The sequence below is a fragment of the Salvelinus namaycush genome, chromosome 10 (assembly GCF_016432855.1).
Source record: "Salvelinus namaycush isolate Seneca chromosome 10, SaNama_1.0, whole genome shotgun sequence".
NCBI classification, from domain to species: Eukaryota; Metazoa; Chordata; class Actinopteri; order Salmoniformes; family Salmonidae; genus Salvelinus; species Salvelinus namaycush.
The window spans coordinates 35,185,969-35,208,150 of record NC_052316.1 but is presented as its reverse complement, the minus strand read 5'-3'; the positions used below and the strand labels follow the sequence as shown (position 1 = coordinate 35,208,150).

The following is a 22,182-nucleotide window of genomic DNA, read 5'->3' as shown; positions in this document are numbered from 1 at the left end:
CAGCGCTGGACAGCGCTCAGCCGCGTCTCTCCAGATGGAAACGGGATATGAAGTCATGGCAGGCAATAATGCAACCCTGCCAGCCTAACACCACGGCATGACTTACCTTGTCATGTACCGGTGACTGACCACCTTGGTGGAAGAGCAGGAGGTACGAGGCTATCGCATACATGTCACCGTGACTTTTTCCAGATCGAATATTTTTCAGTGTTCAAAACATGACCGTAGTTTGACGCGCGAAACGGAGATTCCGCACTGCAGTCACACAGTAGCTATATCACGTACTTTCAGTCGCTCTTGCATACACATTTTATTTCATGCGTGTTTGGTTGATGTCGTGAGGAAAATTCAAAAAAAGGTTTCTCTGCATGGAAATGAAAGTAATATACCTGATGATGACACCGCATCTTTCCTAACAGTCAGTCAGTCAAGGGAGTTATTATGGAATTAACTGCAAACGACCGAAAACATTTGACATATGTAAGGAAATAAAATTAATAATTTACCACATTTTTGTAATTCGCCTTTTCACCAATGCGTGCTAAATTAATACGTTTATAATGCATCTGAAAAAACTGGATCTGAAAACTTTAACAATCGCTTTTATGGGCTAGATGTAGAATATAAGGCTATTTTATTGTATATCGGTTCTCTTTAATAATTCCAGTCGACTCCTCTGACTGTGACAGTCGTGACCAATGTTGGACCCTCGAGCTCAACGTGCCTCTCGTGACTGACACATCAGAAGGAAATCTATTGGATTTATTACAAAACAACCACATCTATCTTTACTAAAGATAGCAAGAAGTTTGGTCAGTTGAGTGGATTTTATTTCGTGAATGACACTTTTTTATTTTTACGCATTAGATTTTTGTGTCTTGGTGACCTGGCTGTCATTACGCGGTATTGATGGACACACACACAGGTTGTTGTTGCTGCCGGACCTCGCGCAGTGATATTTAGTAGACATCATGTTTCTATGCAACACAAGTGCAATCAAAGACTGGAGCTATTTCCTCTCTCAGATCCTGCCTCTGATCAACAAGACGTCTGGCTTGGTCAATCAGGGCATCATCGACGAAGCGGAGGTGGCGACCACCACCATGGTGACTGCTCTAGAGCCGGACCTAAGCGGGATAAGCGCCAGTCACCCCCCACTGAACTCGAATCACACCTCCGGGATGGAACATGTCTTTCAGTACTCGGAGAGTGACCTTCTGTATACGGACAACAGGACACCAGCCCGGGACTCCATCCCGCTGCCCAAGGCCGTGCTCTACCTTGTTTGCGCGGCGCTAGTGGTGGTCGCGGTGGTATATGCTATAGTGGGACACCTGGTCAAGGATCTGGTTACTGAGTTTGTAGGTATGTGTCAACAGTTAGTGCTCTGACAAGATGTGTGTGTGTGTGTGTGTGTGTGTGTGTGTTTGTGTGTGTGTGTGTGTGTGTGTGTGTGTGTGTGTGTGTGTGTGTGTGTGTGTGTGTGTGTGTGTGTGTGTGTGTGTGTGTGTGTGTGTGTGTGTGTGTGTGTGTGTGTGTGAGTGAGTGAGTCAGCATATAAGGTGTGACTATCATTAGTTTGCAACTTTTGGACCTCAGCTTCAGAGCTTTGAGAATGAAAAAGTTGGAACTGAAACACACATTAGTTCAAATTGTGATAGTGTTAGTTTATGATGCAGTATTGCACTGTTTGTAAAGGTAATTCTCTTTTCAATTGGTCAATGCGCAGATATACAGTACATGCCCTTTTTAGTCTGCAAATTCCACATCATTAAATAAGATAATAATGCTTTCTCTACCAGGGATAGACTGTTGTTTATTATAATGAATAGGCCAACAGTATACAGCACAGCCTTTACCGACTCAGCCTTACTTTAGATACTGTGGATTTTGACCTTGGTGAAAAACTGAGTTTACCCTCAGATTAATTGTTCAATTCAGAAAAGGATTTTGAAGAGGAAAACAACATAATGTTTGACCTTTATGGGAGAAATATAGACAGACCAATGGACAGATGGACTGACATCTTATCCTTACTGTCCCTTGTGTCAACAATATGTGTGTTTTCCTTTGGGGGGGGGGGGGGGGGGGCTGTTTGAAAGCACATTGACATCATGGTGATTAGTTCTTGTGATCAACCAGTTTACCTTTCACTCATTAAAACATAGACCTTGCCACCCAATCCCCCCCAGACCCCCGAACCCAAATAACAGAACCCAAATAACATATCATGCCATCATTTATTGCAAGATTTATTTAAAATATATTTTGAAGGTCTTTTTCTGACTTTATGGAACCGATAGATAGAGGATGACAGTGGGGGAAAGACAGAGGTTGTGTTGAAGGGCAGTAGGCCGGATACGAACCTGAAGCTGCCTTATTACTGCTAGGCCAGCTAGGCCACTATACACACACACACACGTTCTCCGTAAGCAGTGAACCAGGTAGAAATGGCGACGTGGAACAGTGAGTGTCTTACTGAAGCACTTACTATGCCCCAGAGCTTAACCTCTCTCTCTCTCTCTCTCTCTCTCTCTCTCTCTCTCTCTCTCTCTCTCTCTCTCTCTCTCTCTCTCTCTCTCTCTCTCTCTCTCTCTCTCTCTCTCTCTCTCTCTCTCTCTCTCTCACCCATCTACCCCCTTCCTTTATCCTTCCCTTTCCTCTGCTTCCTCTTGGTGTGTTTGGGTTATGTTCCTAAGGTGTACGTGTGAAAATTGTGCAGTGGTGAGGCTGTTGTGATAGCTGTTTCTAACATCCCTGGAGCAGCATGAACAGGTTCTTTGTCCCTGGGATCTGGAATGCTATGAGGATATTCCAAAGCAATGCCTCACATATTGGGCAAGAAGACATAAGGCTTTCAGTCTTTCAAACATACAGATCTAGATAAAATTGTCAACATATTATTTGATTTGGACAATAATCTTTCAACTTAAATATGGAATAGCAATAGGACAATAGGAGAGTAGGTTTATTGTCTTTTCAGGATATCCCTGTTTCTATGGTCATTTCCATCCTAGTCCTTTATTGCCAGACACCAGACCTAAGGCTCACGAGGTACAGTATATGTAGGTGAGATAAACACATACGGTAGCTAACCACAAGTATTTGCAAAATAGACTGTTGATGATATTGTTTGACTAATGACAATTAGCTAGATCATTCAATATAGAAGGCAAACTCAGCAGCAACTTATAGTCTGCTGTGATTACTTATAAAACACCACACAGCCCTAAACAATATCTCAACAGAACTTACCAATGAGTTGAGCTTTGTCTTTTATTTTGTAATAAAATATCCCCTCCCATGAAAACCAAAATTGGTTCTGTCAAAGTTCCCAGAACGTCCATTAGGTCAAGCAAATGTTCTCATAACACAAAAACTGTCCAAATCAAATCAAAGTTTATTTGTCACGTGCGCCGAATTCAACAGGTGTAGATCTTTCAGTGAAATGCTTACTTACAGGCTCTAACCAATAGTGCAAAAAAGGTATTAGGTGAACAATAGGTAAGTAAAGAAATAAAACAACAGTAAAAAGACAGTTGAAAATAAAAGTAGCAAGGCTACATACAGACACCGGTTAGTCAGGCTGATTGAGGTAGTATGTGCATGTAGATATTGTTAAAGTGACTATGCATATATGATGAACAGAGAGTAGCGTAAAAGAGGGGTTGGAAGGTGGTGGGTGGCGGGACACAATGCAGATAGCCCGGTTAGCCAATGTGCGGGAGCACTGGTTGGTCGGCCCAATTGAGGTAGTATGTACATGAATGTATAGTTAAAGTGACTATGCATATATGATAAACAGAGAGTAGCAGCAGCGTAAAAGAGGGGTTGGGGGGGGGGTCACACAATGCAATCGGGTAGCCATTTGATGACCTGTTCAGGAGTCTTATGGCTTGGGGGTAAAAACTGTTGGGAAGCCTTTTTGTCCTAGACTTTGCACTCCGGTACCGCTTGCCATGTGGTAGTAGAGAGAACAGTCTATGGCTGGGGTGGCTGGGGTCTTGGACAATTTCTAGGGCCTTCCTCTGACACCGCCTGGTGTAGAGGTCCTGGATGGCAGGCAGCTTAGCCCCAGTGATGTACTGGGCCGTACGCACTACCCTCTGTAGTGCCTTGCGGTCGGAGTCCGAGCAATTGCCGTACCAGGCAGTGATGCAACCGGTCAGGATGCTCTCGATGTTGCAGCTGTAGAACCTTTTGAGGATCTCAGGACCCATGCCAAATCTTTTTAGTTTCCTGAGGGGGAATAGGTTTTGTCGTGCCCTCTTTACAACTGTCTTAGTGTGTTTGGACCATTCTAGTTTGTTGTTGATGAGGACACCAAGGAACTTGAAGCTCTCAACCTGTTCCACTACAGCCCCGTCGATGAGAATGGGGTGTGCTCGGTCCTCCTTTACCTGTAGTCCACAATCGTCTCCTTAGTCTTGGTTACGTTGAGGGATAGGTCGTTATTCTGGAACCACCCGGCCAGGTCTCTGACCTCCCTATAGGCTGTCTCGTCGTTGTCGGTGATCAGTCGTGCTGATGACGATAGAATGTTTGTTTAAAACATTTGCCTGATTTTGCAATAACGTTCATAGAACACATTTAATCTGTTCCCCAAATGGTTCCCCAAATGTTTCATTAGGTTGTGGAAAAACAGAAGGCTGGTTGGAACATTATGGGGACATCACAAAAGATATGTTCTCAATACACAAAACCTGTTCAATTGTGCAGAATATTCTACAATGTTTATTTTAGGGTGCAAAACACATTAACCTGATGTTACAAGAAAGTTCCTAGAAAACATTTTGCTTTTTCTTTAAAGGTTCCCATAATGTTTCTTTAGGTTGTGGGAACATTGTGGGGTATCCCAAAACACAGTGCTGATTTTCAGATAATGTTTGTATCAGGGTACACAAAACAATCCTTTTGTCACGCCCTGACCTTAGAGTTCCTTTTTATGTCTCTATTTTGGTTTGGTCAGGGCGTGAGTTGGGGTGTTTATTCTATGTTCTATGTTTTGTAGTTTTATGTTTTGGCCGGGTAGGGTTCTCAATCAGGGACAGCTGTCTATCGTTGTCTCTGATTGAGAACCATACTTAGGCTGCCCTTTTTCCCACCTGTGTTTGTGGGAAGTTGACTTTGTTTATGGCACATAGCCTTTAGCTTCACGGTTTGTTTTGTAGTGTTTATTGTTTTGTCGGCGTATTCACCTAAATAAAAGACAATGTACGCCCACCACGCTGCACCTTGGTCCAGTTCTTTCAACGGCCGTGACAGAACTTCCCACCAACAACGGACCAAGCAGTGTGGTAAGGAGGAGCAGCGTGTCCAGGATTCATGGACTTGGGAGGAGATCCTGGACGGTAAGGGACCCTGGAGGCAGGCTGGGGAGTATCGCCGTCCACGGGAGGATCTGGAGGCAGCAAGAGCAGAGCGGCAGCGTTACGAAGGGACACGGCTAGCAAGGAAGCCCGAGAGGCAGCTCCAAAAAAAATGGGGGTGGCACACGGCGAGTGTGGCTGAGTCAGGTTGGAGACCTGAGCCAACTGCCCGTGCTTACCGTGGCGAGCGTCGTACTGGTCAGGCACCGTGTTATGCGGTGGAGCGCACGGTGTCTCCAGTGCGCGTGCACAGCCCGGTGCGCTACCTTCCAGCTCCCCGAATCGGCAGGGCTAGAGTGGGCATCCAGCCAGGTCGGAGGGTGCCGGCTCAGCGCATCTGGCCGCCAGTACGTCTCTACGGCCCAGGATATCCTGCGCCGGCTCTGTGCACTGTGTCTCCGGTGTGTCTGCACAGCCCAGTGCATCCTGTGCCAGCGCCTCGCATCTGCAGGGAGAAAATAACCATCCAGCCAGGACGGGTTGTGCAGGCTCTACGCTCAAGACCTCCAGTGCGCCTCCACGGCCCAGTGTATCCTGTGCCTGTTCCCAGAAGGACAGGGCCTCCTATATGTCTCTCCAGCCTGGTGAGTCCTGTGCCTGCGCCTAGAACTAATCCTCCTGTATGTCTTCCCGGCCTGGTGAGCCCTGTGGCAGCTCAACGTACCAGACTGCCCATACGTCCCCTCTGTCACGCCCTGACCTTAGAGATCCTTTTCATGTCTCTATTTTAGTTTGGTCAGGGCGTGAGTTGTGGTGGGTGTTCTATGTTTTGTAGTGTTTAAACCGGGTAGGGTTCTCAATCAGGGACAGCTGTCTATCGTTGTCTCTGATTGAGAACCATACTTAGGCTGCCCTTTTTCCCACCTGTGTTTGTGGGAAGTTGACTTTGTTTATGGCACATAGCCTTTAGCTTCACGGTTTGTTTTGTAGTGTTTATTGTTTCGTCGGCGTATTCACCTAAATTAAAGAAAATGTACGCTGACAACGCTGCACCTTGGTCCAGTTCTTTCAACGGCCGTGACACCTTTGATGTTGCAAGAATGTTGACAGAACAGCCTTTCTGAGTTCTTTAAAGGTTCGGATTACATGTAATTAGGTTGAGGGAACAGTGTGGGTACAGTACAAGAGATTGGTTCCCAAAACACAAAATACGCTCAGTTGTAATGACATTGATGCAATGTTTAAGTTAGGTTGCACAGGACATTCCTATAATGTTGTAAGAATGTTGATAGAACACCTGGTCTAAGTTATTTAAAGGTTCCCAGAACATTTAATTAAGTTATGGGAGTTGTCTGGGATGTTGCGAACATTCTTATGATATTCACATAGGTTGCACAGAACATTCCCACGTTGCACAATTTTCCAAAATTTCCAAATAAGTCAGTTTTTATGACGTTCATAGCATATTTGTTTTAGATGTAACATAATATTCCATTGATGTTCGCGGAATATACACTGCTCAAAAAAATAAAGGGAACACTTAAACAACACAATGTAACTCCAAGTCAATCACACTTCTGTGAAATCAAACTGTCCACTTAGGAAGCAACACTGATTGACAATAAATTTAACATGCTGTTGTGCAAATGGAATAGACAAAAGGTGGAAATTATAGGCAATTAGTAAGACACCCCCAAAAAAGGAATGGTTCTGCAGGTGGTGACCACAGACCACTTCTCAGTTCCTATGCTTCCTGGCTGATGTTTTGGTCACTTTTGAATGCTGGCGGTGCTTTCACTCTAGTGGTAGCATGAGACGGAGTCTACAACCCACACAAGTGGCTCAGGTAGTGCAGTTCATCCAGGATGGCACATCAATGCGAGCTGTGGCAAAAAGGTTTGCTGTGTCTGTCAGCGTAGTGTCCAGAGCATGGAGGCGCTACCAGGACACAGGCCAGTACATCAGGAGACGTGGAGGAGGCCGTAGGAGGTCAACAACCCAGCAGCAGGACCGCTACCTCTGCCTTTGTGCAAGGAGGTGCACTGCCAGAGCCCTGCAAAATGACCTCCAGCAGGCCACAAATGTGCATGTGTCTGCTCAAACGGTCAGAAACAGACTCCATGAGGGTGGTATGAGGGCCCGACGTCCACAGGTGGGGGTTGTGCTTACAGCCCAACACCGTGCAGGACGTTTGGCATTTGCCAGAGAACACCAAGATTGGCAAATTCGCCACTGGCGCCCTGTGCTCTTCACAGATGAAAGCAGGTTCACACTGAGCACATGAGCACATGTGACAGACGTGACAGAGTCTGGAGACGCCGTGGAGAACGTTCTGCTGCCTGCAACATCCTTCAGCATGACCGGTTTGGCGGTGGGTCAGTCATGGTGTGGGGTGGCATTTCTTTGTGGGGCCGCACAGCCCTCCATGTGCTCGCCAGAGGTAGCCTGACTGCCATTAGGTACCGAGATGAGATCCTCAGACCCCTTGTGAGACCATATGCTGACACATGCACATTTGTGGCCTGCTGGAGGTCATTTTGCATGGCTCTGGCAGTGCACCTCCTTGCACAAAGGCGGAGGTAGCGGTCCTGCTGCTGGGTTGTTGACCTCCTACGGCCTCCTCCACGTCTCCTGATGTACTGGCCTGTCTCCTGGTAGCGCCTCCATGCTCTGGACACTACGCTGACAGACACAGCAAACCTTTTTGCCACAGCTCGCATTGATGTGCCATCCTGGATGAACTGCACTACCTGAGCCACTTGTGTGGGTTGTAGACTCCGTCTCATGCTACCACTAGAGTGAAAGCACCGCCAGCATTCAAAAGTGACCAAAACATCAGCCAGGAAGCATAGGAACTGAGAAGTGGTCTGTGGTCACCACCTGCAGAACCATTCCTTTTTTGGGGGTGTCTTACTAATTGCCTATAATTTCCACCTTTTGTCTATTCCATTTGCACAACAGCATGTTAAATTTATTGTCAATCAGTGTTGCTTCCTAAGTGGACAGTTTGATTTCACAGAAGTGTGATTGACTTGGAGTTACATTGTGTTGTTTAAGTGTTCCCTTTATTTTTTTGAGCAGTGTACATTTTTACCTCGTCTTGGAGGTCCTCAGAACATTAAAAAAAGTAATACTTAAGTTTTACCTAACATTACGACAACATTCTCAGCATGCAAATTCATAGCTTCTTAAAGCAGATTGGAATACATTCCTCTTATGTTTCTCTCCAGATTTAATGGTAATTTTCATTAGAGGACTGTATTGTAGATGATATCAAGACACTGGGCATTTTTATTTAGTTCATAGCATTTAATCACACAAACCAATATGTTTTACACTGCATATGTTGACAAACTGAACATTAATTAATAGGACATTTGAACAGCATTTAATCAAAGAAAGAGAACCATATCTTTAACACTTTATGTTGTCAATTTGCACATGTGGGATTTAATCCTGCAATGCTTAGTCCCCAAGCCAGGTCTTTATCCTCTGCACCACCAGAGAAGCACTCTTGTATCTTTTTCTGTCAGTATATAGCCATCACAGTATAGTCAATAAGGTTGCATTTTTAGCTTTCTTAAACATACAGTAACTAACCCAGGGAAATGGTAACTGGGTTATTCACCCTCACTTCACCCATCCTCTTTATATGCTGCGTACATCTGGGCCCATATTTACAAGATATCCAAGAATATGTGTGTTGATCTAGGATCACTTTTGTTTTTCAGATCATGAAAAATACGACAGGTGCGTTCTTGAAAGTTGAACAATCCATTTTTACACAATGTTGTATTTTTTACAGTAAGTCTGAATTCTGCATTTCAGACTTGATTTATAAATCTGGACGAAATAAAGACATCCTTTATTTTAGTAAATTATATCTGAGCCTCAATTTCACAGTTGTTTTCAAAAGAAACATGGATTGAACCTGCACTCTTCAGCTTTGCAGCCCCACCATTAACCCACTGCACCACTATGGGATAACTACAGCAGTGTAGGGTGTTCTTCCGTCTAATTATGGTCAGTCAGGACACAGAACACAATTTCAGAGTTATTAAAATGTTCCCAACCTCTTCATATGCTGTGTACTTGTAACACAGTATTTTATAATTTTCTTTCTTCATCACATGTTGAAAGTCTTATGAAAAGTTATTTAGTTGGATAGAGCTTCCTTTAAAAGATAACTCTCAACCCTAATTTCAGCCTTTCCCCAACCCCAACAAAAAAATGCATTTAGGTAAGAAGTTGTTGGTGGGCGGAATTGCTCATAAATATTAATCTTGGGGGTGGGTAAATGTAGTTGTACCTGATCCCAACACTTTCTCACTAAAACGTACTTACCAGAAGGCCACTGACACGCTCTGATAATAAAATGATGTGCATCATGAGCAAAAACGGTTCTGGACAGTTAGCTCACAGTGGTAAGGTGAAGAGCTCCTTACATCTATTGACACTTGCGGTGTATGTTTAATCACCTGTGGGGCGCAAATTCTTTGTTGTTGAAATGTGGACTTACATTTATTGCGGTATTGTGTTGGGAAGAAAAGTGCAATCATCACCTTGAAAATGAAGATTAGGGGCTCAATTCAATCCAACCTGCACTGCAGTAATTATTGAAGTAGCTATTTTTCAAACTCATTTTTAACTCACAGATTGGTCTTGGGTACTGTATAAAAACCTACAACTACTACCAGTGTGACCCTTCTCACAGGTAGGCTTTCACTTTTCACAATTACAAGTGTGTGGGCATAGGATGAATATTGTAAATAAAGGATTTGGAAGTAAAAAAAGATATGTCACAAATATTGAACTATAAGCCAACTGTCCTAGCGGACTGTGCCACCAGTCCGCTAGGACAGTTGGCTTATAGTTCAGTTGGGAAAAAATACAACGAGTTGACATCACCACAATTGCAATCTATTTTTTGCTACGATGGATGTCGCTACGAATATAAACATATAATCCTAATAGCCTACATGCTTTTTTTCCTTCGTAAAAGCCCATAGATGTGTATGAAACGGGAAGCAAAAATGTACAATTTGGCCATATGCAGAAATGTGCCTTACTGCCTTTTGAATTTTGTGTAACGTCAGTAGTCTGAAATAAAAGATCCCAGAAAATGCACAAATTTGTTTACATCCCTGTTAGTCAGCATTTCTCCATTTCCAAGATAATCCCTCCACCTGACAGGCGTGGCATATCAATAAGCTGATTAAAAAGCATGATAATTTCACAGGTGCACATTGTGCTGGGAACACTAAAAGGCCACTCAAAAATGTGCAGTTTCGTCAGACAACACAATGCCACAGATGTCTCAAGTTTTTAGGGAGCATGCAACTGGCATGGTGACTGCAGGAATGTCCACACACACACACGCACGCACGCACGCACGCACGCACGCACGCACGCACGCACGCACGCACGCACGCACGCATGCACGCACACACACACAGAAATCAGTACCATAGACAGTCACATGATTTTTAGCTTACGTTGATTGGACTAAATTGTTTTTGGAATCTTTTAGTTATCACTGTATTAGACTAAGCACAAGTGATTTGATTATGTTGAAATGTTGAAGTTGAAATGGTTCTGGAATAGTGGAGGCAGCTCCTGTTTTCTTTGTGACTTGCAGTAACTCTCCTGTGTTTATTTGGTAGTCTGAAATTGTCCGAAACATTAACTTGATCGACCATCCTGTAGGTCATGTAACATGTAATATGCTTGGTCGACTCCACCGGACAGATGTTGGTCTCCGGTTTTGTGATAAAACAAAGGTGTGGTTGAATTTGTCTTGGCCTTAGGCCTATATATCACGGTGGGAAGGCATATGAACTAACATGTTATAGAGCAAACAATGCAATTATCACAACACATAGGTTGTAATATGGCTTTTTTTCCTGGCTTGCCTTCCCCAGGGATTTTACCCATGTATCGCTACTGATTAGATTTACTCTACTTGTCCTAAATATTTTTGTAGTCTTATATTATTACTTGGAATGAAATGAAAGCTAAAACGCTCTTTGTCCCAGAATGACATGCTAGCTAGTGATAAATCTATCTGCACCTGTTAGCTAGCAATTGTTGCACTTGTTGTAACCAACTAGCTAACTAGCAAGCTAGCTACATTACTAAGGTTGCTGTGTTCTAAGTTGGGATTCATTTTACAGTTTGCATTGATGGCATCACGTTTCTATAACTAAATAGTTATATTCAAAATAAATGTAAAATAATTTACCAGATAGTAATTTGCCAAATGGAGATCTTGCTCAAGATGATATCAGCTGTCTGTCTACTACTGTATCTTAGATACGGATAAATGGATTGGCAGACGTGATCAGCAGAGATAGTACCATGGATAGTACACACGTTTTGATTGGTTTAGAGTTTAGTACTCAGCAGTGTTTGCCTGTCCAGCTAGCAAACATAAGTATTACATTTCTTTGAGCAAGAATTGACATTGCCAACAAACAGAAATGTGTTCAAAATAAATAAATAAACACAATATGTAAAAACCTGCTCCTCCCTTGGCAGAGATCAATAGTCTCAAAAACTAAAGCAGATAGCTTGCTATGGCCCACCACCTACTTCCTCTGGGGACCGCTTTGGAAAAAAATGATTGACAATTGCTTTTTCTTTATAAAATATTTTACTTTACACTAAGTTAATAAAGTATGTATTCATATTCACTTAGCTGCCATCGCGGTTTGTCTGTATATCTGTCTGTCTGTCTGTCTGTCTGTCTGTCTGTCTGTCTGTCTGTCTGTCTGTCTGTCTGTCTGTCTGTCTGTGTTGTACTCATGGGCAGTGTCTCTCTCTGTGCTTTCTACATGGGCTGTCTTCAGGGTCTGTCTTTGTTTGTCTGTTGTACTCATGGGCTGTCTGTCTGTATGTGCTGTCTTCATGAGCAGTGTCTCTGTGCTTTCTTCATGGGCTGTCTGTTGGTCTGTCTGTATGGACTGTCTTCGGGGGCTTTCTGTTTGTAAATGACAGAACAGGTCAAACCTTGGAGATAAGGAGAAGGACACTGTCAAGGTGTTTTCAACAGACAGTCTGCTGCGATATTTAGATTTTGTTGCATCAAGAGAGGAGAAGCTGGTCTCACATAAGTAGGTAGAATGAAAGGAGATTGACGCCTTCATTGCCATCTCGCTGAGTCGCGGGTATTCTCCGCTGCTGAACAGACAGAATGTGGAAAGACACATCTCATTAAAACGAGCGTGCAGGCCTTGGTCACAGGACAGCTCCAGTAGTTTATCCTCAAGCTGTGATAAACTGTGTCTCTTCAGTGCTGGTGAATGGATTACGCATCTACTGCCTTCCCTGGCGTGGATCAGATTGTGAGAAGAAGTAAGCCTTATGAGAGACACAGCTTGTCTGTGAAATTATTGTGCAGCATTTTTGTTTGGTTGGTCATGTCATCTCGTTTAAACAAAGTCTGGTTAATCCTTGAGATGTGGATGCTTTGTTTCTAAATGTTTACGCAATTTTGATGGCTTCATAGCGTCGTTGCGGTTGTCACTAGTTACCACAGCCACAAAGTAAGAAGGCCCGCCTACTCAACCAATCAGATGAGGAAGTGTGATAAAGCGTATGCCGGCTCAGAAGGCATCCAGATTTTTTTTGAAACAAAGTTATTTTTGTCCTCTGAAGAGGGATGTGGATGGGCCAATAACATGAATGTAAATATAAAGTATGTAAATTGGGTTTGGGTGGTGAGTTTTCCTATACACTGGGTTGGCAGGTAGCCTAGTGGTTAGAGTGTTGGGCCAGTAACCAAAATGGTTGCTAGATCAAATCCCTGAGCTGACACGGTAAAAATCTGTTGTTCTACCCCTGAACAAGGCAGTTAACCCACTGTTCCTAGGTTGTTATTGTAAATAAGAATTTGTTCTTAACTGACTTGCATGGTTAAATAAAATACCCGACTAAGAGCTTTCGGTATCTAGAACTGTGCCAAGTCCATTCAGTTATTATTAAATGTTTTGCCATCTTCCATAGCTTGAAGACCATGCCTTTGTACAGAGACAGAAACTGGTACAACATACCAAAAAGGTGCCTTCCGAAAGTATTCACACCCCTTGTCATTTTCAACATTTTGCTGTGTTACAGCAATGGATAAAATTGTGATTATTTTTGTCGTACAATACACCTTAATGTCAAAGTGGAATTATGTTTTTCATATTTTTGGACAAATTAGTTGAAAATGAAAAGCTGAAATGTCTTGAGTCAATAAGTTTTCAACCCCTTTGTTATGGCAATCATAAATAAGTTCAGGAGTAAACATTTGCTGAACAAGTTACATAATAAGTTGCATGGACTCACTGTAATAACAGTGTTTAACATGTTTTTTGAATGACTACCTCATCTCTGTACCCCACACATACAATTATCTGTAAGGTCCCTCAGTTGAGCAGTACATTTCAAACACCGATTCAACCATAAAGACCAGCGATGTTTTCCAACAGTGGTGGTAGGTCCCGTTTAAGACGAGGAAGGACCATTTTTTTTGAATGAGCATGGCCTTATTTCTATTACAGCATATTGGATGACTGTCATTCATATTCAATTCACCCAGTTCATTGTAACATCGATAGGGTTAGGCTACTACATGATACTTGAATGTCCCCTATACCCATCATGAGGTTGCTTCAACCTAGCCTATGAATGAAAGTTTACAACATAGGTGCACAGGTCTAGAGAAACATCCAAGTAGGTGATGGACAGTGAGTCATTCAATACCAACTTGCACATTCTTGCCTGCATCTAGCTGATCTAGGGTCTAGGGTGCATTTTTCAACAGAATTGGCAGAATAAATACACCCCTAATCACACACAAACACAGTTAACTTTCATAACAGCCACATACTAATTATTTCTCGCATCTACGCGCTGTCCTCCTCTCACCCTTTCCCTTTACTTGTGGACTCCAGTGCACAACACATCAGCTGTCTGTGACCAGGCCCAAAAAAACGTATCAAAACCTCTGCTACACACAGCCTACTTTGTTGTCACCATAGTAGCTAACGTCATAGTCAACATAGCTACTAGAACGAATGCATTAGTAAACCCGCTACAATCATTCAGTACAGTGTACAGTCAGCAAGCAGTTTAGCAGTTACACTGGCGCGCCCCAGTGGCAATAAAGTAATAAAACCTTAAGATTACCCTGACTTGGAAGTGTTCCAGTGTTGGATAGCCATAGCGAGCTAGCTAAGATAGAATCCCTCTCTGTTTGAGCCAGGTGTTTGAGTAGGCTAAACTAGCTAGCTGCATTTGCTAGCTAAGTGAAAGTGAAAAAGATACAATGAAACATGGTCTCTCTCTCTCTCTCTTGCCTCTCCTTCACTTTTAAGGACATTCATTGGTTGAAAACTGTTAAACTATTCTGTTTCTCTCTCTTTGAGTGAACTACTCACCCCATTGTATGCACTACAGTGCTGGTTAGCTGTAGCTTATACTTTCAGTACCAGTGGAGGCTGGTGGGATGAGCTATAGGAGGACGGGCTCATTGTAATGGCTGGAATGGAATAAATGGAATGATGTCATACATGTGGTTTCCATATGTTTGATGTGTTTGATACAGTTTCATTTATTCCATTCAAGCCATTACAATGAGCTCATCCTCCTATAGCTCCTCCCACCAGCCTCAACTGTTCAGCACTGGATTCATTCTCTGATCATTTGATTGGGTGGACAACATGTCAGTTCATGCTGCAAGAGCTCTGATAGGTTGGAGGACGTCCTCCGGAAGTTGTCATAATTCATGTGTAAGTCTATGATAGGGGGTAAGAACCATGAGAACCATTAGGGTTCAAATTTAAGTCAATGTACTCAGAGGAGGACGGAAATGTAGCTGTCCTCTGGCTACACCATGGTGCTACCCTACAGAGTGCTGTTTAGGCTACTGTAAACCTTTATTGCAAAACAGTGTGTTTTTATCAATTATTTAGTGATGTGAATATATTTGGTAAAGTTTTATCTCAAAACATTTAAATAAAATCAACTTTATTTATATAGCCCTTCTTACATCAGTTGATGTCACAAAGTGCTGTACAGAAACCCAGCCTAAAACCCCAAACAGCAAGCAATGCAGGTGTAGAAGCACAGTGGCTAGGAAAAACTCCCTAGCAGTGGCCAGTCCTCTTCTGGATGTGCCGGGTGGAGATTATAACAGAACATGGCCAAGATGTTCAAATGTTCATAAATGACCAACATTGTCAAATAATAATAATCACAGTAGTTGTCGAGGGTGCAACAGGTCAGCACCTCAGGAGTAAATGTCAGTTGGCTTTTCATAGCTGATCATTGAGAGTATCTCTACCGCTCCTGCTGTCTCTAGAGAGTTGAAAACAGCAGGTCTGGGACAGGTAGCACATCCGGTGAACAGGTCAGGGTTCCATAGCCACAGGCAGAACAGTTGAAACTGGAGCAGCAGCACGGCCAGGTGGACTGGGGACAGCAAGGAGTCATCATGCCAGGTAGTCTTGAGGCATGGTCAAAGGGCTCAGGTCCTCTGAGAGAGAGAAAGAAAGAGAGAGAGAATTAGAGAGAGCATACTTAAATTCACACAGGACACCGGATAAGACAGGAGAAATACTCCAGATATAACTAAATGTTTCACTATTTTATTTTTATGAAATTCACTGAGGAGGATGGTCCTCCCCTTCCTCCTCTGAGGAGCCTTCACTGTTTTCAAAGGCCACGCAAAGAAGGGCACCTATTGGTAGAGGGGTAAAAAAACTAAAAAGCAGAAAATCCATTTGAGCATGCTGTTATTAATGACACTTTTGGATGGTGTATCAATACACCCAGTCACTTCAAAAATACAGGTGTCTTTCCTAATGCAGTTGCCAGAGAGGAAGGAAACCTCTCAGGGATTTCACCATGAGGCCAATGGTAACTTTAAAACAGTTACAGAGTTTAATGGCTGTGATACGAGAAGAGGGAGCAACAATATTTTAGTTACTCCACAATACTAACCCAAATGACAAAGTGAAAAGAAGGAAGCCTGTACAGAATACAAATATTCCAAAACATGTATCCTGTTTGCAACAAGGCAATAAAGTAATACTGCAACAAACGTTAGCAAAGCAATTACCTTTTTGTCCTGAATACAAAATGTTATGTTTGGGACCAATCCAATACAACACATTACTGAGTACCACTCTCATATTTTCAAGCATAGTGGTGGCTGCATCATGTTATGGGTATTCATGTAATCCTTAAGGACTGGGGAGTTTTTCAAGATAAAAAATTAATGGAATGAAGCTGAGCACAGGCAAGATCCTAGAGGAAAACCTGGTTCAGTCTGTTTTCCACAAGACACTGGGAGATGAATGCACATTTCATCAGGACAAAAACCTAAAACACAAGGCCAAATCTACACTAGAGTTGCTAACCAAGAAGACAGTGAATGTTCCTGAGTGGCCGAGTTACAGTTTTGACTTAAATCTACTAGAAAATCTAGGACAAGATCTGAAAATAATTGTGTAGCAATGATCAACAACCAATTTGACAGAGCTTGAAGAATTTTGAAGAGAGTAATGAGCAAATGTTGCACAATCCCAGTGTGGAAATCTTAGCTGTAATCGCTGCCAAACGTGCTTTTACAAAGTATTGACTTAGGAGTGTGAATACTTATGTAAATGAAATATTTCTGTATTTCATTTTTAATAAATTTGCAAAAATTTCTAAAAACATGTTTTCCACTTTGTGATTATGGGGTATGGTGTGTAAATCGGTGAGAAAAACATATTTAATCAATTTTGAATTCAGGCTGTGACAACAAAATGTGGAATAAGTATGATTAATTTCTGATGGCACTGTATGTTAAGTTAAACAAATACATGACTATAGTAAGTGCCTAGGCGTCAAATAATGTATTTATTTTAACTAGGCAAGTCAGTTAAGAACAAATTCTTATTTACAATGACGGCCTACCCCAGCCGAACCCTCCCCTAACCCAGATGACGCTGGGCCACTCAGGATCCTAAATGTAAAATAATATTAATAAAGTAACAGGGGTGAAGTTTTCATCTTAAATCAGCCAAAAATCAGCAAATTTTTGTGAAACTGTGTACGTTTTACTTGTGGATTACTTGAGGATTTTGTCAATTAAAAAATAAACTCAAGATGTGTCAATTTGTTTGTGTACATGCCATTTTAAAAACAATGCAGATATTGGAGTAAAACTATTTTGGGTTAAGAGAAGTAAGAATCAGTAATAATCATAATAATCTTGCAAGCTGAGTTTGAATAACACTTTGCATTTATAACGGTTGGTTTTGCTATATCTAATAAATAACCAAGTCATTGATGGAGCACTAGATAAAATAAATACATGTCTCTTCTCTGCCCCTGGAAGCCAGTTGGCATACGGGTCATCCCACTCCCTCATCTGATTGGTCGAGTAGGCAGCCTTTTGACTTTGTGGCGTTGTTATCTAGTGATGACCAATCGTTGCTGAGGCAAGTCTGAAATATCACACAGACACATTTTGGAGGGCAGCTGTTATTTGAAACAAATCCAAACTTGATGCAGCATGGATTGTACTTACAAGTGAATGGACAATACTGTTTTGTTTTAACTAGGCAAGTCAGTTAAGAACAAATTCTTATTTACAATGACGACCTACCCCGGCCAAACCTTAACCCGGAAAACACTAGGCCAATTGTGCGCCAACCTATGGGACTCCCAATCACGGCCGGATGTGATACAGCCTGGAATCAAACCAGGGTCTGTAGTGACACCTCTAGCACTAAGATGCAGTGCCTTAGTCCGCTGTGCCTCTCGGGAGCCCTAGGCTTGTTTGTTAATTTTACCTCAGATGAATTTGTTTGGTCCACTTCTTTCACATTAAAATACGAATCTAGTCGCTTGTGTTTAGCTATCATACTCCAATTCCACTGATTTCAAAACTTGATCCCCAGAAAGTGGAGAGCAACACTTATGCAGTTCCACTACACAATTAAAAAAAAAGATGACAGGATTACCAACACAGACTGACGAGCTCAAATAAACAGAAGCCTTATATATGGCAGACCAATCCGGAACTTCTCTCTCGGCATGTCCAGCCCACTCATTATCTCTCTTTTTCTGTGGCTTAACCAACAAGGCTCGTAATTTAACATTTTTATTTGTATTTACAGATGTCATACAAGTTTGTTATTAAGGCACATGAAAGTTCACATGTTCGAGAAGGCATTTCTCGCAAAAAAACGCATTTTGGTTAAAAATATATTTTTACGTTCAAATGGCTCTCCTGTAAAGTTGTGACTTGCGACATACGACTAGTTTCTTGAATCAGGTCACAATTTTGGTTTGCTGGGAAAACATTACTGGTACATTGTGATATTACATTACCTGGAAACTTAATGAGAACTTTTGGGGAATGTTCTGTAGTGTTTGTTACAAATGTTGTGCACATTTTTTTGAATGTTAGGAGAACATTCAAAGGATATTTCTTTTAAAATCTTAAAAAAAAATGTTTTTGCGATGTTATCATCCCAATGTTAGATAAAACCCTATCTAGAACTTAATGGGAATCGTAACTAATGTTCTGGGAATGTTCCCGGTTTGCTGGGTCTGCTAAAGCAAGGGCAAATACCCTACAGCACATCCTAACAGTATGTCAGACGTGTGTGTGTGTGTGTGTGTGTGTGTGTGTGTGTGTGTGTGTGTGTGTGTGTGTGTGTGTGTGTGTGTGTGTGTGTGTGTGTGTGTGTGTGTGTGTGTGTGTGTGTGTGTGTGTGTGTGTGTGTGTGGTGTGTGTGTGTGTGTGGTGCGTGTGCATGTGTACATGCATGTTCGAGTGTGTGGGACCGAGTTGAAGAACACAATTTCACAATACACTCATCCTTCTGTCTGCTCTTTCCATTGTCTGTCTGCCTTAATTCCAGCTCCCTATCTGACACCCCAATGATTGATGTCTTCCAATCAAGATCTCTCCCCCACATGATGGGGGTGGTGTGTGGTGTGTGCGAATGGCAGGCAGGCAGGCGGGTGAGGCATTTCCCCAGAAACAATTTTTAAAAAATTGTCCCAAATGGCACCCTATTCCCTACATATTTGGGTCATACACAATTTGATGGTGTTTTGCCTCTAATGGAATTACGAATAGTAAAGCAATCATAACTCTGCGTCAAATGAAGTTTGCCTTGTTCTTTTGAATGTCATGAATTTAAGGCTTTCTCACATTCACATTCAGCTGCAGGCATTTCCTATTGTCCTGTCCTCCTCATGTAGTCCACAGCAGCACATCATCTATGAACGATATGTGTGGAGTTTGTGTGTGTTTGTGTGTGTTTGTTTGCTGTGTGTGGTAGTGGTAGCCATTAGCATGCAGTGTGAGCAGTACAGTGACTATCATAACTATTCACCCCCTCAGATCTCTTCTCATTTTGTTGTGTTACAAAGTGGGATTACAAGGGTTTTAATTGTCATTTTTTGTCAATGATCTACACAAAATACTATCTAATGTTGGAATGTTTCTTCAAAGTGGAAGAATATTCCAACATTCTTTAAAAATGAATGAAAAATTAAACACTATTATGTCTTGATTAGATAAGAATTCACCCACCTGAGTCAATACATGTTATGAAACTCCATTGGCAGCAATTACAGCTGTGCGTCCTTTCGGGTATGTCTCTAAGAACTTTGCACACCTGGATTGTGCAATATTTGCCCTTTAAAATTGGGGAGAAAAAAGCGGGTAAAATACAAAAATAAAATACAAATAATATGGAGAGTGATACTCAGTGATGAATAGTGTGACATTTGCCCAAAACATAACACTTTGTATTCAGGACAATTTTTTGTTGTTGCAGTATTAGTCAGTTTGGAAGGACACCTGTATCTTTGTAGGGACTGTGTGTATTGATACACCATCCAAAGCTTACTTAATAACTTCACCATGCTCAAAGGGATTTTTTTTTTACCCATCTACCAACAGGTGACCTTCTTTGGAAAAGCTCCCTGGTCTTTGTGCTTGAATTTGTGCTTGAAAATCACTGCTAGTCTGCAGGACCTTACAGATAATTGTGTGTGGGGGAGAGACAGGGTAGTCATTCAGAAATCATGTTAACCTCTATTATTGCACACAGAGTGAATCTATGCAAGATATTATGTGATTTATTAAGCAATTTTTTACTCCTGAACTAATTAGCATTTTCCATAACAGTTATTTATTGTGTATGAATCTGTGAACATTTATAGAATTTTCTTTTCACTTTGACATTATTGAGTATTTTGTGTAAATCAGTGACAAAAATATCTCTAATTAATTAATTTAAATCCTACAAAAAAATCCATGGTGGATACTTATACATGAATAAACGCATATTATTTTGAAATAATATCTTTCAAATAATTGACATAAAGGAAGGGACCAGGAAATCTGGTCACAATGCAGACACAGTGGATGGATGAGACACTTTTTAATACCATGTGTAGACACGTCGGAAAATGTGGGAACAATCAGAATGTGGATAAGATCAGGACAAAGGATGCATGTTAGTCCCATGTATAAACGAGGCTTGAGAAATGTTCTCTCTCTCTCTGTCTCCTCTAGACTGCAGGTTGTTTGGTGGCTGCAGAGTGACCAACAGGAGTAAGAGTGACATAAACTGTATCACCAACAGCGTGAACGAGATGAGTGAGATGAGCGAAAGGCCACGGTTGGTAGAGATGAACTACATTACTTGTAACCACAGTAACTGCCTGGGGGCGACTGCCCAACCAGAAGAACTCATAGTGACCATAGACGAGACGTTACAGCTGCCCCGGGATACACACACTGGGACCTAAACCTTGGACACAACAGTCATCTGATATCGGATAAGAGGGAAAGGAAACAGCCAGTTTGCTTGGGTTTCCTTCATAAATGGAGCAACCTAGTCTATCACAAACCGATATCCACTGTCCATTACAGTACAGCAGTGAAATCGTCTGATGTTTGTCATGAGGTTGTTAAAATGAGGACAAAAAGTATTGAAAAGTCTTAAAACAAAGGAGATAGACAATTTTACAGCACTGGATGCAAAAGTTTGACATTGAACTGGATTCATCATCACCGTGAGGATGATCTGAAACAGTTAGTTTTTCTCAGAGGAATAACTAACAGTTGGAGTGGACATTCTTTTTCTGAATTTCACCATCCTGTCACCCATCAATGTGGCTTGTTCTTGGTAAGCCTTTACCTGTACACATTGCACTCTCTAAATGTGATCCAAGTATCTGACTGTGACTAATCTCTCGTTCACACACACACACACACACACACACACACACACACACACACACACACACACACACACACACACACACACACACACACACACACACACACACACACACACACACACACACACACACACACACACACACACACACACACACACACACACACACACAGTCTTAAATGTACAGTGTAGTGGTTGAAGTGCAGTGACGATCAATTCAATTTAGCTCCTATCTTCTTCATTGTCCACATACAGTTCTACGTGCTATGAGCAAGATGTGATCTCAACAAAATCATAACGTTCCAGGTACAATATGAGACAATATTTGTTTTTTTTCTCTTGACGTTGTAACATGACTGGTGAAACCAAGGTCATTTCGTTCTATGGAAACGGCAATTTATATTACACAAAAAAACACATGATGAAGATGTGCATGTGCATGCGTATTTCACACCCATTTTTTTATTTTTTTTATTTCACGTGTTACATATTTCTGATTAATAACTTCTATGTGTACCGTGTCTTTCCAAATGCTCCCTGTGACTTCAATCTTCAATCTCAGCAAGAGCTTACAGTTCTGATATATTTTATAATATTATGTATAGCAATGGGAACGTCCCAAATGCACC

At 41.9% G+C, this 22,182-nt stretch overlaps 1 protein-coding gene across 2 annotated transcripts; it reads left to right on the top strand.

Moving 5' to 3' along the window:
* LOC120054974 lies at window positions 1–21,584 on the top strand. 2 transcript variants are annotated; one of them, XM_039002776.1, is made up of 3 exons: window positions 1–151; window positions 1,026–1,365; window positions 20,884–21,584. In XM_039002776.1, the coding sequence occupies exons 2-3, from the start codon at window positions 1,104–1,106 to the stop codon at window positions 21,117–21,119; spliced, it is 498 nt and encodes a 165-aa protein (XP_038858704.1). In that variant the 5' UTR covers window positions 1–151; window positions 1,026–1,103; the 3' UTR covers window positions 21,120–21,584. The 2 variants fall into 2 exon arrangements, with proteins under 2 accessions (XP_038858704.1, XP_038858703.1); XM_039002775.1 differs by having other exon boundaries at window positions 1–1,365.
* Window positions 21,585–22,182: the final 598 nt, after the last annotated feature.